We start from the raw sequence: 17,052 nt of genomic DNA on the forward strand, positions 1-17,052 counted from the left end.
CAGCCCTGTCCCCTGTCGGCCTCTAGCAGACAGCTCAACAGATTTCTGTGGGTATATCAGAAACTCGTGTGCTGTTCTTGAAGGCTGAATGAGGTTTGGTGCCCTCTGGTCACCTCTTCCTCTTAGCCAGTTCCAGGGCCAGCCAGTAACTCAGTCAGGAAGCAGATGTTGGCTCTCTAGGGAGAGACGCTGAGGGGTCTCAACTCACCATATCACAAAGTATCTCTGTTCCTTCAGCTTTGCAAAGTCTGGACCTTCCTGGGTCTCTCAGCTGTACAGCCATGGACCCCACCTTTGAGAAGGTCCCAACTAATCCCCCAGGAGCACAGAAACAATAGCTCCTTGTGTTCTGCCTCCAGTGTCTCCCAAGACAGGGAATAGGTACCATATCCCTCCCTCGGAGGAGACAGGTATGAAGAAGGGAATCACCCTTAGCTCCAAGAAACCCATGGAGGGACAAGAGTCTTCTTTGTGGGACCCCCATCCAATGGGGACGGCACCGACCTCATTCTAATGGGACTCGGTCACAGAGTGCATGGGATGAACACATGATCAGAATACAGTAAGACACAGATGGCCGGATGCATAAGAGACTGGCTCCAGGGGTCAGCTTGGTGGGCATCCCGGAGGAGGCAGTTTGGCCTCATTCAGGAGACAGAGGGAGCTCTCAGTGCTAGTGTGTATGGCGAGTCTGTGTGCTGGGGAGAGAGGATGTGGACAACTGATTTTCCCAGTCCTTGCTCATTGATGAGCCTCCAGTCTGCCCTGCTCTGGGCTCCACCCAGGCCTGAGACTCTTCTGGACCCTCTTTTCAGGGAAAGTGAGAGAGAGGGAGGAAGTATGGAGGAGGAAGAGGCCTGAGGTTCCTTCAGAAAGCTAGGAGGAAAGACAGCCATTGAGGAGTAGAGGGGACATCAGACTCTGCAGCTGGCCCTGTGATGTCCTCAGGCCTGGAGCTCTCTGAGTACAGCATCAAATGGCCAGCTCTGGTTTTGAGGCCATGAAGGTCAGAGTGGGGGGAGCTGAACCTTGGGCATGATGCCTGGGATCCAGGGAGCCATAGCCCAGGCCCTGGACCACCAGCTGCTCAGGAAGGGTAATTTGGAAGCCACCATTTTACCTATCACTATAGTGTCTACAGCAATAGGTGAAATGGTTGCAGCTGACACTGTGGGATCTAGGGCTTCAGACAGATACTATGTGGTTCCCATGAAAACATTTGTCTGGATGGCGGCAGACAGAAGCTGCAGGGAGGGCCTCCCTCTCAGTACCAGCTACTGGGTGTAATTCCCAGCCCTGTTCCTGGCTCATGGTAGGTGCTTGAAGCAAAGGTCCACAAGCAGGATGGGTGAGCTGGCCTCCCTCCCCACTTGATGGGAGTCCAAAATGGAGGCTCCCTTGTTCATCTGCATACTGAGTTACAATCAGCCTGAATAGATCAAGAACGCCAGGGTGTTAGTGATGGCACACATTGAATGTATCTGTGAGGGCACGTCTAACCAGGATTAGCAGAGTTTCAGAAGGCCCACCCTGGATATGGGAAGACCCATCCCATGGGCTTGGGTCCCCAAATGAGAAGCCAGCTGAGCACAAACACCATTCTCTTCCTCTTGGTCTGCCAGGCTGTGAGCCAGCAGCTTCCAGTTCCTGCTGCCACAGATCAGAGTGGCTTCTGCCGCCATTCCTTCCCCTCAAACATGAGCAGCACAGACCCTTCCTCCTCTAAGTCACTTTTTTCAGGTATTGCTCGCAGTGGCAGAAAAAGTAAGTAATAGCTACAACGACCTGAGCCCAGGCCTTACTCTATTTTCTTGCACTGGTCCTCTTTGGAAGATCCAGGTGGACACTTAGTGTTCAAGCCATCTGGGAGCACATCTGGCCTTTGGCATCCTGTCTCTCAGTACCAGCTGCCTTCTGCCAGCCACACTGGCATGCACACACTGGCATGCTCAGCCAGGCAGCCTGAATACTATCAAGTTCAAGGGGCCCCCTTGAACTCACTTTCCTCATGGAAAAACCGAGGGGCTTTCCAATATTCTGGAAGATTCCTTTAGGTCCTCTGAACTGCTGACTCACATGTTATGAGTAGGAGGGAAAAAACTACTTATATCCCTCTTTATCATCCCTGCCCTATGCACACACACACACACACACACACACACACACACACACACACACACACACGTGTAACCAAGCACATATGAACATGCATATATAGACACACAAAAGTAATGCATTTCCCAAACCCCGGTTTTCTAGGAAAAAGGAGCCAAGGACAGAGCATCCTCAGCTACCTGTGACCCCCTCAGTGCTCTCTATATTTGCATGTACTCCCCCCAAATTCCATATGCCCCAGGATGGTAGGCACCTTTTCTCCCTGCCCACTTAAGGCATACCATCCCAGTGCTAGCATGCATTCCTACCATCAAGAAGGGCCAGGCCGAACTCCACTCATGGTTGCTTAGAGTCCACCCCGGACTTCACATCAGTGTCTGGCCACAGGAATGGGAATGACACTGTCAGCCACACTGGAAACAGGTCGGACCTGGTGCCGGTGGCGTTTCCTCTCGCCTTCCGTGCAGACTCCAGGCCCCTTTGTGTCATGTCTATCAGATTTCAAAAGGGAAAGAAACTGTCCCAGCTGGTGCCATCAAATCTGTCAGCCACTGCTCCCCATGGTAGGCTGTGTGGATTTGATGCCCCAGCAGCCTTCCTGCCAATCACATCTCATTCTCCTGCCGAGGCCTCACCTTTGACACTTTAGTACTTACCTGACAATGCAGGGCGTTTCCAGGTTCTACTTTGCAAGCCAAAGAGGCCTGGAAGAAAGCAGAGGCCATGTCATCTTGGGACACCAGGCCCCAAAAAAGATGCCAAAATAGGAGAACAAGGGAACCTTGCAGTCCAGACAGGCACTGAGGGATGGCTCTCCACCTACCTCATAGGGATAGAGACGGAGAATGAGCCGTCACAGGCTTCGGTGCAATATCTGTTAGCAGAAACATCTTTCCATCTGTGAGTTCCTGACAGCTATGAAGCACTGCCTTTACACAATGACACCTGTCTCTTCAGTGTCACCCTCTCTGCTTCATGGAGGACGTAGGACTAAGGTAACCAACTCATGACAGCTTGCCCAGGCATTTTCCGGTTTCTGCTCAAAAGGCTCCTGGGTGAATGAGCAGGTTGCTGTAGTTCTCTCTGTCTCTGTCTCTGTCTCTGTCTCTCTGTCTCTCTGTCTCTCTGTCTCTCTGTCTCTCTGTCTCTGTCTCTCTCTCTCTCTCTCTCTCTCTCTCTCTCTCTCTCTCTGTGTGTGTGTGTGTGTGTGTGTGTATGTGTGTGCTTGCATCTGTGTCTCTGTCTCTCTCTCACTGTGTGTGTGTATGTTCACATATGTGTGGAAGCATGCATGTGGACGCCAGAGGTCAGCATCAGAGCTCTTTCTCAATTGCTCTCTGCTTTATTTTATTTACTGGTGCTTGTGTCTGTTTGGAGGCATGGTTGTGTCATGACATGCCAGCAGTCAAAGGGCAGCCTGTGGGAGTCAGTTCTCGCCTTCTTCCCTGGGATTCAGGACCAAGCGCGGGTTGTGAGGCCTGTAGAGCATCACCTATTCTTGCTGAGCCACCTCCTCAGCTCTCCACCTTACATGTCTAGGCAGGGTTTCCCACTGAACCTGGAGCTCATTGATTCAGCGAGACTGGGTCATCAGCAAGCCCCAGGGACCTTCCCATCCCCACAGTGCTGTGACTACTAGCATGCCCCACTGTGTCCAGGGATTTGAACTCGAGTCTTCATGTTTGTATGACTTAGCACTTCACTGCCTGAGCCATCTCCCTAGCCCTGACTTCCAGGTTTTAAATGTGAGGGTCCCACATTCTGGTCACTGTTTCCATCCCAAGCCATTCTGGGATATTGTGTACCTGTCTCCATCCTGCTGCCTTCCCCACACACCCAGAGTGGCCAGATGACATTCCATAACCACAGTGGCTGCGCCATCAGCCTCAGCTATGAGGCCTTAGTCGAAGCCTGTGGCCCCTGGTGGCTGTAGGCATGCCTACCTGTGTCTCACCAGCCCCTGAGACCAGAAGTCACACAAGGAAGTAACTGCAGACCGCACATTTTGTTCTTTCCTCACCTTGGGAAGGGGCTGTCACAACCCATTTTACAGATGGGGAGCCTGAAGGTCCCCATGTAGATGCCAGTTCTGTGTCTTTCAATGGATCAGTTCACTGGAATGTGGACCCAAGGCTGCATGACTGTTGATTCAACATGCTTCCTGTCCCCTCTCTTAAGTCACTCTGCCCATGCAGTCCTGGCTCTCTGGGATCAGGAAAACAAAATACACCAGATCTATAATGAAAAGCAAATGGGATTTTTTTTTCCTGGTTGTAATAATGTCAAGTGTTTGTTCAAAGCCAGGTAAAGATTTTTTAAATGTCCTAAGTGATTCTGATTGGATAGCCTCCTTATAATAAGAAGTCAACCCAACTCTTCAATACTCTTGCTGGAAGAGCATGCCCCCTGCTGGGCAGAGGGACAGTGGGAATTCTATGTACCCCGACAAAGACCCAAGCTTGGAGTTATCTCTACTGTGGTCTAGAAGACAAGGGTCACCCTGTGGGCTCTGGTAGGGAGTCAGGGATTCTGGGTGAGACTAGCTCCATAATGAACACACTGCTGTGTGTCGTGGGGCAAGTTTCTCAGTGTGTCTGGTAGATGTCCTCAAGATTCACCTCAAAGATGATTCCTTCTGGGCTGGGGAGATGGCTCAGTTGGTAAAGTGTGAGGACCTGACTTTCAATTGTTGTGGTTGTGTACCCCTGTGGTTGTGTACCCCTGTGTCCCCAGTGATGGCAAGATGGGAGATGGAGACAGGCAGATCCCTAGTTCTCTGCTCAGTCAGCTAAGCCTATTTGATAAAGTTCCAGGCCAGCAAAGACCCTGTCTCAAAAAACAAGACAGACAGACTGGCCTGAGGAATGACTCCCAAGGCTGACCTCTGATCTCATGTACCCACACATATACAGGCACCCACACTCACACATACACACACACGTGCCCGAGTGCACTCTTGCACACACACACTCATACACACCCATACCCACACATATACAGGCACTCACATGCTCACACATGCACGCACACATACATATACATACATGCACACATGTGCACACTCACACACACACACACACACACCAACTTAAAAGGGGCCCTTAAGGTTTCGCAATTCCTTGTATACAAATATCACCTCAAAAGGAAAAAAAGAGACTCATTATTGGACAGTATACTCTAAATTGTGGCATCCATGCAGGAGATTTCAGAGCCAGGCAAACTGGTGTATACACCTTACCAGGCAATGGACCCCGTGAGTGAGGCAGGTGGTTACCAGGAGAGACAGAGACCAGACTAATCCACAGGCTCCTGTCTCAGTACAGAGGCCAGGTGCCAGGTACACTGAGGCTGGCTTTGGCATCCCTTATGCTCTACTGGATGGTTGGGTATGCTGAGATGCAAAGAGTGGCAACCAAAACATGAGGACATAGGGCCTCACGCAGGGCTCAGTGCCTCCGATCCCCATCTGTGGAATGCACACTTGACCCAGGGCTGTCCCTAGGACGGACTCCAGAGGACCCCAGCCCCCTCTCCTGAGATTTTGGCCTCTTCCCCAGCCACCCACTCTGATGGGCCACGCTTACCCATCTATGCTTAATGAGGACACAGCCCCCCTACCTAATATGCTTCTTCCATCTTCTTTAATTTGATTATTGTCCATCTCCTCCCACTACAACACATACTGCAGAAGAACAGAGGCCTCACAGCTCAGTCTCTGGCCCAGAGTAGAAACCCGGAGCATCCTTGTTGAATGAGAAGTTAAGTGACGACAACCTGCAGTTCCAATGTGGCCCTAGCTGTAGAGATCTACCAACTGAAGTCTACCTACTGTGCAAACCTCCTTATGGCAGGTAGGACAAAGAGGCCAGCCACCCCAGTCCCATCGGACAAACGAGGAAACTGAGGCCAAGAGGTGAAATATAAATTTCCCAGCATGCCCTGCCAGTGACTGAATGGAGATGGAGCCCAGAGCCTCAACAATCGCTTCAGGACTCTTCCCTCCCGAGCAGGCTGCTGAGCTTGTGTTAAAGGGCCCATCCCAGGAAGCAGCCAGCAGATGGACAGGCGGACAGGCTCCGCTTGGCTGAGCTGCCCATGATGCCGTGTTAATTACACAGGGCGGGAGATGCCAGCCAACACTGTCTGCAGTGTGGCTGCCCTGGTATAGCAGGTGCACAAGCTGGCGTGGGCTGCTGATGACCACGGCCACGGATCTGCTGGCAGCCAGACCTGCTGACATAGCCCAACTGTTTGCAGCACCACTGAGCATGGGGCTCAGCCACATTGTCACAACAAGGGTTCCCTAGGGACTGGCACCCTTCCCGATGGTACCAGTTGGCCTGACTGGCCCAAACCAGGCAGCTGTCCTCCAGTGACAATGTCCACACAGGTGTGCTCTCAGACAGCATGGTACACGGCTGTGGGGGTTGAGTACTAGCAAACTGTAGAGGTGTCACAGAAGGGCTCTGCGACAGAGCCTTACACACAGATACGCAGACTCTGGGACTAGCTAGGACCCAACCAGGCGGCTGGACCCAACCAGGCGGCTGGACCCAGCCCCTACCCAGCCAGCTCCTGAGATCCAAGGATCTAATTAGTGGCCCTGAAGAGGACCCAGGAAATGATGTCTGTTCTTACAACCTCACCCCAGGCCTGGGTGCTAGTTTGAGATCCACTGTGTATACAGAAGTTTGGGGATTACTTTGATGACCCTGGACTCTGTAATGGCCTGCCGAATGCTTCTGGTGGCTCCCCATCTCCACTCAGTGGAATAAACCATACCAACAGTGCCACATCCCACAGGTGACAGTGAGATTCCCACTCCACCCGAGGTCTGACTTCCCAACACACGGAATCCAGAGCGTCCTCTGGTGCCCTCAGGTGTGTTTCTCCTCCCACCGACTGACAGACAGCCAAAGAAGGCAAGGCAGGGAGATAGGGATTTAGAAGTACACTCTCAACTCAGAGATGGAACACTACCCCACTCAGCTCTGCAGTGGGGATTAGGCCTCACTCCTCAAGGCTGCTGCAGCTCAGGCTCTGACATCACATCCTAGGAGCCACGCTGCTTTCTGGCTGACTCTGTGAGATTTCCCACGCGGTCTTGGTGATTGTCCTGTGCTCTGAAATCCAAGTGCCCGGCCTCAGTCCACGTGGCAGCTTTCATGTCTCCTGCTTCCCGATTGCTAGCCTTGCGATAGGGAGGACGGTGCCTAGGAAGTGATGTGTGACCTTCGTGGAGCTGGTGGAGTTTGAGGGCTCAAGGGGCCTCGTCAAGGTGTGGGAGGTGTAGGGACAGCCAACCTGATGATCTTTCACTTGTGTGGAAACAGCCTGGCATCATCAGAAATGTACACACCCTGCCCCAGCTTCTCTTCCATGAGTCACAGATCAAGAAAGGGACATAACAACTGGGCTTGCCACTGTGTGGGGGCAGGGTATACACTCAGCATGTGCCACAAAGAGACATGCACATACCCCACTTCCCGTAAAAAGTACAAACATTTACACACACACACACACACACACACACACACACACACACACGCATGCACACACGTCATTGGCAGCTCAGAAGATCTGAGCCCCATAGACACAGCCCCAGCATGCCCCCAAATGTAGGCTTTCACATTCATACACTTGCCCACCCACGTAAGCTGGCTCCCCACCCCCACTGTCCTCTCACCTGCCCACATGGCAAGCTCAGGACCCACAAGGAAGCTGGCAGTCACTCTGCTCTCCTCCTCTACTGTTCTCATCTCCAGCCCGCAGTCCTGTCCCTGAGCGCCTGTCTGCCATCACACCATAACCAGATGAGACAAGGCAATTTATGATACCAGCTGTCTCTGTCAACACCGGATCTCCCACACACGCCAGGGAAGCCAATCAACCCAGCCCAGCCTTGCCAGGAGTGGGAGCTCACAGAGTTGGCACAGGAGGATGGAGTCAGTCCCCAGGGTAGTGGGTGGCCCTTGACTTCTCCTCCTTGGCTATCACGCTCATGCCTGCATCTGTGGCTACAGCTCCCCACCAGGGTAGAAAGCAGGTAAGCAGGACTGCTTTAGAGGGAGAGTGGTCCAGGGTCTCCATGACAATAAGATCACTAGAAACTCTGTGTCCTCCCAAACTCAGAGGACCACAAAGTGGCTCCATCAATGTCCCCTGGTTTTCCTCCACATCCATGCTTCTCACTCCCTTCCCAAGCATCTTTGTCCAGGTTCCTCTCCCCTAAAATACCTGTCCCTTTCCTGACCCTGGCCCTGGCCCTGGCCCTGACCCAATTATCCACCCCCACCCTGAGGCCATTCTATAGACTCCTCAGAGTCAGACCCATGGTCAAAAGTCCATTTCATCTCATGCCAGCCAGGCAGCCTGGGCAGGTGACATTCTTTCTCAGGCTGCGATTTCATTTCTAGAGTTTGAGTAAGTTTTTGCCACATGCTAGACCCTAGTATAAAATTTGAGCTCACAGCTCCCCCTGCCCAAGACACATCCACTCCTCACAGCTCCCCCTGCCCAAGATGCATCCACTCCACTCCCAGCGCACGCACAGAGGACAATACCAGCTCCATGCCGCCGCCCTGCTGGAGGAATCAGGAAATGCAGGGCCAAATAGCTGAGAAGCTAGTCTCTTGCTGTCCACATCTGCTTGGCTACAGTTGCCTCAGTGCAAGCCCAGCCTTGCAAGATAGATGTTAATCTCAGGCACATGAGGGACCAGGCTGCAGTGTGGGGCCCAGTTTCACCTAGGTAATCCTTTGATGAAACTGTGTTGACCTGACTGATGTCATCTTGGGCCACTCTCAGCTCTCTTGGTATAATAAGCACCAAAAGTGGCAGCTAAGGAGAGGGGCCCCCAAAAGCCCATGCCTTCCTTTGCTGAGCAGTGCACTTATTTAGTAAATGTACATTGAGGACCTACTCTGTGCTTATCTCCATGCTAGACAGGCAGGGTCGAGCGGCATGAGGAAGAAGGGTCCTCTGGATGATAGTCACATGGTGGAAGTTTCTAGAATTGCTTTTCATTGTCTTCCACGTGGTTAGAATTGAAATTCCAGATCAGTAGAAGTTCCCACTTCCCTTCATGCTTTCAAGTGTGCACCTATTTCTTACAACATTCACGGCAGGGTCTCATGTAGCCCAGGCTTACCTCCAACTTGCTGTGTTGAGGATGGCCTTGAACTTCTGACCCTCCTACCTCTACACCTGAGTGCTGGGATTGTAGGTGTCCAGCCTTTACCCACTGAGGTTCAGCGTTGCCCCCATGGTATAGTTTGGTTCTGTGTTCAGTCAATTTCATTATCTGACAGATGTTCTTTTCACCCTCCATAGTGCTGGAAGGCCAGCCTCACTCTTTCTCGCTCACTACCAAAGCGTGTGAGTGGCCTTGCTGGGGACTTGAACCTGTGTCTGGCTGATGTAAACTCCCAGGGGCCATCCACACCTCCACATCTAATCAGTTCATTAAAGTCTGCCTTGCAAACACTCCCTTGCGCAGCCCAGGACACGGAGACCTCAGCTGCTCCATTTCCTGGAGAGCGAATTCCTTCCCCGCTGGAGAGGAGTGGAGTAATGTAGGCAGGCAATTTAAACAGCTCCACAAACCCGCAGTTTCCACTCTCCGCCACTATTACACTTCCTGGCCGCAGCGGGATTGGCCCGTAAGTGGGATATCAAGTTTATTACAGCTATTTCCAACCTGTAATTGGTTTTGTGGAACACAAAGAGAAAGGCTGAGGGAAGAGAGAGGTGATCCCCCGTTTTTTTTTCTTCTCCATTTTTTTTTCCTTTTAAGGATGGTGGCATCTAGGGGCATGGGTGAGTTGAAGACTTATTTGTTTTTTCAAATTAAAACGTGGATGGCTGACCAGTGGGCCCTCCTGCTGCTGGCTGGATGGCATCCATTGCCATTCCTCCAGAAGTCCACATGTAAATCCATCTGACCATAGTCAGGGTTGCTGGTGGTGGGGAATCTGGCACTGAGGGTGGGGTGGGGAGTTGTGACAAGCTGTGGTCAGCTAGGGCTGGTTGTCTAGAGCCACAGCAGTGGGCCACACCACTAGGGCCACAGCACTGGGGCCGCTCACTAGGTTCACAGCACTCGGGCCATGCAAGTAGGCAGAGTATCTGGAGGCCACCAGGCCTCATTTTCCTCATGGAACATTTAGGTAAACTGAGGCCTAGATAAGGACCAGTATAGAGGCAACTTATAGTTAGTAACTTGGGGAACTCACAGCAGAAATATTGACTGAATAGGACAAGAAGAAAACATCTTTTTAAAAAGCACCTACTGTGTGCTGGCTGCCCAGCCTGGCCACACAACAATGTGGCTGCTTAGAAGCTTATTGTCGCTCACATACATTGAACATGTTTGCATCTGTGTGAGTCTGTGCTTACAAGCAAGGCTGGGCACACACGGTGAGAACTCAGTGAGTGCTGGCCATGGTCCATCCCCTACCGGGCACATTACAGTTACCTGTGTGTGAGGGTTACTCTTGACCACTAGTGTAACTAGATTTAGAAGCATCATAGAAACCCAGCTCTGGACATTTCTGCAAGGCGATTTCTAGATGAGGTTAACCGAGGAGAGAAGACCTGCCCTGAAAGTGTGCAGTGCCATCCCCGGGGGCTGGGGTCCTGTGCTGAATAAAGAGGAGAAAGCAAGCTGAGAAGAACTGAGCGTCAGTGGGAGGGGACAGTAACTGAGCAAAGTCCCTAGGCTCATGGCAATCAGAAGGAGAGAGGGGAGGGGAGGAAGGGAGGGAGGGGGAGAAAAAGAAGGAGGGAGGGAGGGAGGGGGAAGGGAGAGAGGAGAGGGAGACCTAGACCTAGGTATGGGAGGATACCGCCCACATGTAGGGTGGCCCTCCCCCTTAGTTATTTCTCTGGGAATTTTTGACTATGACCCTCACAGACAAACCCAGATGTGTACCTCTCTAGCCTTCCAGATGCTTCTCCGTCCCGTCTAGCTGAACCTACACACCTCCAAGAAGACTTCTCCATTTGCCTTCCCTCCCCAGGAACTCTGCACCCCCAGAAGCATCATGGGTAACTCTTGGCATATGCCTGTCCCGGCAGACTTGCTCTCTCCACTCATGTCTCCCAGACAGCTGTGGACCGAGCTCTGCCCACACCAGATCCTGACGGGCTGTGTATGTGCCGCGGTCTCTACCTGAGGGCGGAAGCTGTGCCTGTGTCTCAGACACCTTGCACCCTTGCCTACAGCTTACAGTCCAGCCTCGTAGCAGAGCCTCCGGCCAATGAGAGCATCCTAGTCTCCCAGTGCAGGTGGCGCTGCAAACACATCGGGTGCCTTCTCCCCAGCTAACAGTCAAGATAAAAAAGGGCCAGTTTGCACACTGTCCCAGGGACAGTGCTGTGACTAAGAACTAGGGTGATAGTGCATGCCTGAAATCTCAGTGGGTCAGTGGGCAGAAGCACAACTCACACTTGGAAGATGGAAGCACTGTCTCAAAAACAAGAAAAGGGGGGAAAGTAAATAAAACCAAAGAAAAACAGACTTGTCCTTGAGGCTCTCCTGTGCCTCGGCCTGCAGCTGGGATTTATGGCTCAGGTAATTCTTCCTTGCTTTATCTGGGGTGTGGGGGTGTGTGGACGTGTGGGGGGCGAGTGTATTTTCCTAGTCATAAAACCCTCAGTCCCGGCGAATAAATTTGAGGAGACAGTTTTACTGACAGATTTTTTTTCTCTGTTGTGTAATAAAAAAAAAAATGGAGTGAAATTTGAGATTGGGGCGATGAGGGCTGCGAATTTTAGAAGGAGATAAAAAGCTTTACCTGAAGGCATACAAAGTTGGAGCCAGAGGGCTGCTGGAGAACTCACCGCCCGCCCTTCTCATGCTGCAGATGCCAAGCAAGGGGAAGTCAAGGGGCAGTTAGGCAGCCTTGCCAGCCTGGCAGGATAGGCAGGGAGTAATGGGCCCCAGTGGAGGGCGTCAGTTGTGTCCTCAGTTGCAAAGTGACTTGTTATCATCCATTGTGCTATCTTCCCAGGGCGCATGGGAGAGAGGCACACAGATGAGAGGTTTCCCAGCCTTGACGTGTGTGTGTGTGTGTGTGTGTGTGTGTGTGTGTGTGTGTGTGTGTGTGTGTAAGTATGCATGTTCCTGTGTGTACATGTATACATGTACTTAGACGTTCATGGTATGTGAAGGTACACAAGTGTACATTTATGTATGTATGTTTATGTGTATGTGCAGGTGTGTGTACATGTATAAGGCACATTTGTATGCATACATGTTCATGTGTGTAGGTGCATGTGTGCACACATTCGAATGCACTAAAGGCTAACGTTTCGTCATTCTTCAAGTGCCCTGCATCATGGGTTTTAAGCTGGCCCTCACTGATTAGGATAGACTCAATGACCAGAGAGACCCTAGGAGCCTCCTGTCTCTACCTCTCCTGTGCTTGGATTACAAACAGGGGTCACCATGCTCAGCTTTTTTACTATGTGCTGGGGATTAAGCTACCTCCTCATGACAATCTCAGTGTAGCAACAGTGTATTTGTTGAAGAATGTTTGAGGTGTGTCCTCTTCATCAAAAGGGTCAGAAGTCTCCCTGGCCTGTCAGTTACATGCCGGGACCCTCACGGTGACAACCAAGCATATCTCCAGAATATGCCATGTTCCCTGGCAAAGAAGGGGCCAGAATTGTCTCCCAGGGACTGGAAAGGTAGCTCAGCAATTAAAATAACTTGCTACTCTTGCAGAGGACCTGGATTCTGTCTCCAGCACCCCCACGGCCACTCACAACCATCTGTAACTCAAGTTCCAATGGATACAGTGCCCTCTTCTGGCCTCCATGGGCACTACATGACATGACTCAAACATACTGACAGAAACACTCATACTCATAAAATAATAAAATAAATAGAATTGTCTCCCAGTTGAAGGTCCCAGTTGAAAAGTACCTTGACGTCTCTAAGGGGTTAAGGCATCCTTGAAGGGTTGGAAAGAAGGGAGTGGTGGACCCACTCCAGGCAGGGATATGCTTGTAAGTTTGTTCTGACTTAGAAAGCAGTCGAGCCACTCAGCCCCACCCACCCCAGACCCTGCTCCAGTCTGGCTCAGTCCACTGTGGGGAATGCACTGGTTAAGACATCAGCCTCAGCCTGGAGAGATGGCTCAGAGATTAAGAGCACCGACTGTTCTACCAGAGGTCCTGAGTTCGATTCCCAGCAACCACATGGTGGCTCACAACCGTCCGTTATGAGATCTGGTGCCCTCTTCTGGTGTGCAGATATACATGGAAGCAGAACGTTGTATACATAAAAAATAAAATCTTAAAAAAAAAAAAAGACATCAGCCTCAGAAGCAGGCCGAGGGTGTCCCCAAAGAGTGTCCTTCCCAGGCAAATGCCAGCATGGAGCCAGCCACATGCCGGCGAGATGCCACCCTTCTCATTCACCGCAGCTCTTCTCCTCCACATTGCCATCTTACTCTGGAATCTGGTGGCAGGTGAGGCGAGGAGTCAGGCAGGTGAGGCGAGGAGTCATATCTCTCTGTCCTCAAGCTACACAGATGAGAACAAAAGAGCTGGCTTCAGAGGGAAATGGGCCAAGTAATGAGCTAGGGAAGTCTGGAATGGTGATGAGAGGCAGATGGGCCTGGTGAGGGCTGGGAGGAAAACCAGTCAGGGAAAGTCCTACTGCTGATCCCACTCAGAGTCACAAAACCCATGAATGTGTTAGCCTCCTTCCACCTACTACTGGTACTCACTGGGGTGTCCTTGTTCTTGGCCTCTCCTAGTCTATGGGACAGGTAACAGATGTGGCCAATGCATGACACTCAGTCGGTGCCTGATAGATGCTGGCTGGGTTGTATCAAACGTGTGTGTTTACTAAAACACCAAGATGTAGTCAAAGGCAGTCTGGGTGCGGATGAGGACAGTCCTCCTAGTTGAGGGGGACAGATGACTGGGGAAGCCACTCTCAGCATCTCCCCATCCCTGACCACCGCCCTGGCAGCTCCCTGCCCCTGCTTTCACTGGAGGAGCCACAGGGAGTTAATTCCACTTCTCCAGGCCCAGGCATGAGGCCGCCCTGTCGCAGGCTGTTAGTGTGGAGCCCAGCTGAGCGGCGAGAGGCTGCAAGCTCTAGGTCTATAATAGAGTTGCTGAGACAAGCGGAAAACTGCAGCCGAGTAAACAGATAAATAATTGAAACAGTGACAACACATACCTTGCTGCTTTGTGGGGTAGTAACACTTTCATTAGGGAGGTGGTGGAGACCAGGCGTGTGCTTCGGGCGGCTGCTGCTGGGGAGCCCCTGACACTTGGGCCTGGCTCTTCATCAGCTGGGAACAGCAGGCCCCTACAGCAACCTGTGCCCTGGCACTGACTTGACTGTCACCTCCTGGGGTCCCCTGCTTCCCCAGCTTCTATGCACTCAGGTGGCCTTCTCCTAGAGACTGTCTGAAGGGTGGCTACAGGAAAACAAAAGCAAGTGTCCCATGCTGACAAACACCTTCTGTCCATCCCTGGGTCGCTGCCTCTGGTCCTGCCTCCCCCTTGGACTTGCTTCTGGAAGACCAGGGAAGGTTATGAGCAGAGCCCACATCTGAACCTAGGTGACTGGTGCCTGCAGCAGGGTGGGGCATTGCTTTGTCCATGGGTCCTCAGCGGTGGCATTATGTTGTCAGGATCCTCTGGGTCCCCTCTCTCTTGCTCCAGGCACTCTGAACAGTCAGTTACACAGAGGCAGCTCAGCTGATCCCTCCTGCATCTGGCCTTGGCTCCTACCACCTGCTCTGCCAGGCTGACTCTTGGGCCTCCTGCAGAAGCAGCTTCAACTTCGCATCCTCCAAGACACCCTTGTGGGCACTCCCCGCCCCCTCAGAAAGTGGCCTTCCCCCTCCTCTGGATTTCCATGCCATTCTGGGCCTACCCTGTCAGGATTTATCAGAAATGGGTGATCCTCTTGGGCTGGTAAAATTGCTTATTGTTCAAGCCTGGCGATGGAGTCTGATCCTTGGAACACACATAGCAGAGGAGAGAAGTGACTCTCCAATTATCCTCTGACCTCCACAGTCACCCCCCGCCACACACACACAGCATGTGTACATACACAATGATAAGTACTAAAAAGCAGAAATAGTGGCAATATAGCTATAGCTTATTTGTCTTTCCATGAGTTATTTGCATGTAGATGGTCCCCTGGCCTTCCATTGTTCCCCCTCTTACTAGTTAGCCTGCCCCCTCCCCTTCCTTCTCTCTAGGCTCTGGAACCAGGCCCTGATTCCCTACCTAGCTCACTCTACAAAGCCCATTCTGGTCCTGCCCCAGTTGCCCAGGCCACACTAGTCACTTCCACAAAGCAGAGCCTTCCTCGAGGTAGGGTCTCCTGGAGCCTGGAAAGACCCCAGGTGGGGGAAGCTGCAAGCTCTGTCCCACCATGCCTTCAGGGCCTCAGAAGGCACCCCAGTGTTTGCAGAATTGAAAGTCCAGCAGCTCCCTTCTCAGAAGCCAATGCTCTGGCTGGCACTGGTGGGACGGGGCCAGGTTTACTCACAGGCTGGCTGTTGCCTGGAGCTCCACGGGGCTTGGCAAGAGGGAGGAGGAACCTGGCAGGAAAGCTCTGTGTGGGGTGCTCTCTTTGTCATCAACACACATGTCTTCTGTCTGCTTCTCCTCTAGGACATGGTAATGAGCTTGGCCTCCTGGAGCCAGAGGCTGCCATCCTTTTTTATTAATTAATTTATTTGACTTAATTACTTATTTGTGCATGTGCAGGTGTGCATACGTACATGTCACAGTGCATGTGGAGGTCAGAGGTCGGTTCTCTCCCTAGCATGTCAGACCCAGGAATCAAATTCAGCTCGTCAGGCTTTGGCTACAAGCTCCTTCATCTCACAGGCCCTGTGGCTCTTTAATTCCTAAGCCATTGGTGTCCAGGGGTGCTTGGATTCACAGACCAGGGACGTCTTGTGAAGGCTATCAGCCAGGTAGCCTCCATGGATAATGGAGGGGCAGGGCTGGGTGGGGCAGGGCGAGGCGGGGCGGGGCTGTGTATCTGGGTGGGAATCTTAATCAGAAGCTGAGAGGGAGGAGCAAGGGCAGGGACAGGCCAAGGGGACTCCTGAGGAAAGCGGGCGGTCAGGGCTGCCTGGGCACTCACCTGTGACTCCTCTGCTCTGTGGCAGGTGACAGATGGTGGCACCATCAAGCAGAAGATCTTCACCTTTGACGCCATGTTCTCCACCAACTACTCCCACATGGAGAATTACCGGAAGAGGGAGGATCTTGTGTACCAGTCCACTGTGAGGTGAGGCCACCGGAGCTGGCAAGCATGGGAGCCGGGAGAGGGAGGGGCGGGGCCTGGGGGTGTGCTTGTCCAGCCCTGTCAACAGCCCCTAGATGCTCTTGGGCAGTGATTCTCAACCATGGGTCATGACCTCCTCCGAAGGGGTTGCATATCAGATATCCTGCATAGCAGATGTTTACACTGAGATTCATGACAGTAGCAGAATCACAGTTATGAAGTAGCAATGAAAATAATTTTATGGGGGGTCACCAAAACATGAGGAACTGTATTAAGGGGTCCCAGCATTAGGAAGATTGAGAGCCACTCCTCTTAGGGGCTGCACCCCCTCCATGAGCTGGGGGCTCTCTGCAGAGTAGAGCCGAGCCTGGAGGGAAGAGGTGAGGCCATAGCTGCTCCTATAATCATGCAAGGTAGGCTTCACAAATCCCATTTGCCGGTGAGGATGCTGAGGTCCAGAGAGGGCAAGAACTCTGCCTAAAATCACACAGCACAGAATGACAGAGCTGGGAGGTGAATCAGCTCTTCCCAGCCTGGAAACATACCTAACACATTCGTGTCCCCCAGAATCTGTAAGGTCACAAAGGCCCCAAGTGTGGGACACCTGGACTCCCAGGTCAGGGGCAGCAAGATGAGGAGAGAGGGACCCTCCCCTGTTT

At 52.2% G+C, this 17,052-nt stretch overlaps 1 protein-coding gene across 1 annotated transcript in view; it reads left to right on the forward strand.

Moving 5' to 3' along the window:
- Nucleotides 1-17,052, forward strand: part of Igsf21 (immunoglobin superfamily member 21) — a 171,988-nt gene that overhangs the window by 77,746 nt on the left and 77,190 nt on the right. Inside the window, exon 5 of the mRNA XM_035438635.1 lies at nt 16,275-16,396. Coding sequence (XP_035294526.1) covers nt 16,275-16,396 — 122 coding nt within the window. The remainder of the gene's footprint in view (nt 1-16,274; nt 16,397-17,052) is intronic.

This window comes from Cricetulus griseus, chromosome 2 (assembly GCF_003668045.3).
Source record: "Cricetulus griseus strain 17A/GY chromosome 2, alternate assembly CriGri-PICRH-1.0, whole genome shotgun sequence".
NCBI lineage: Eukaryota > Metazoa > Chordata > Mammalia > Rodentia > Cricetidae > Cricetulus > Cricetulus griseus.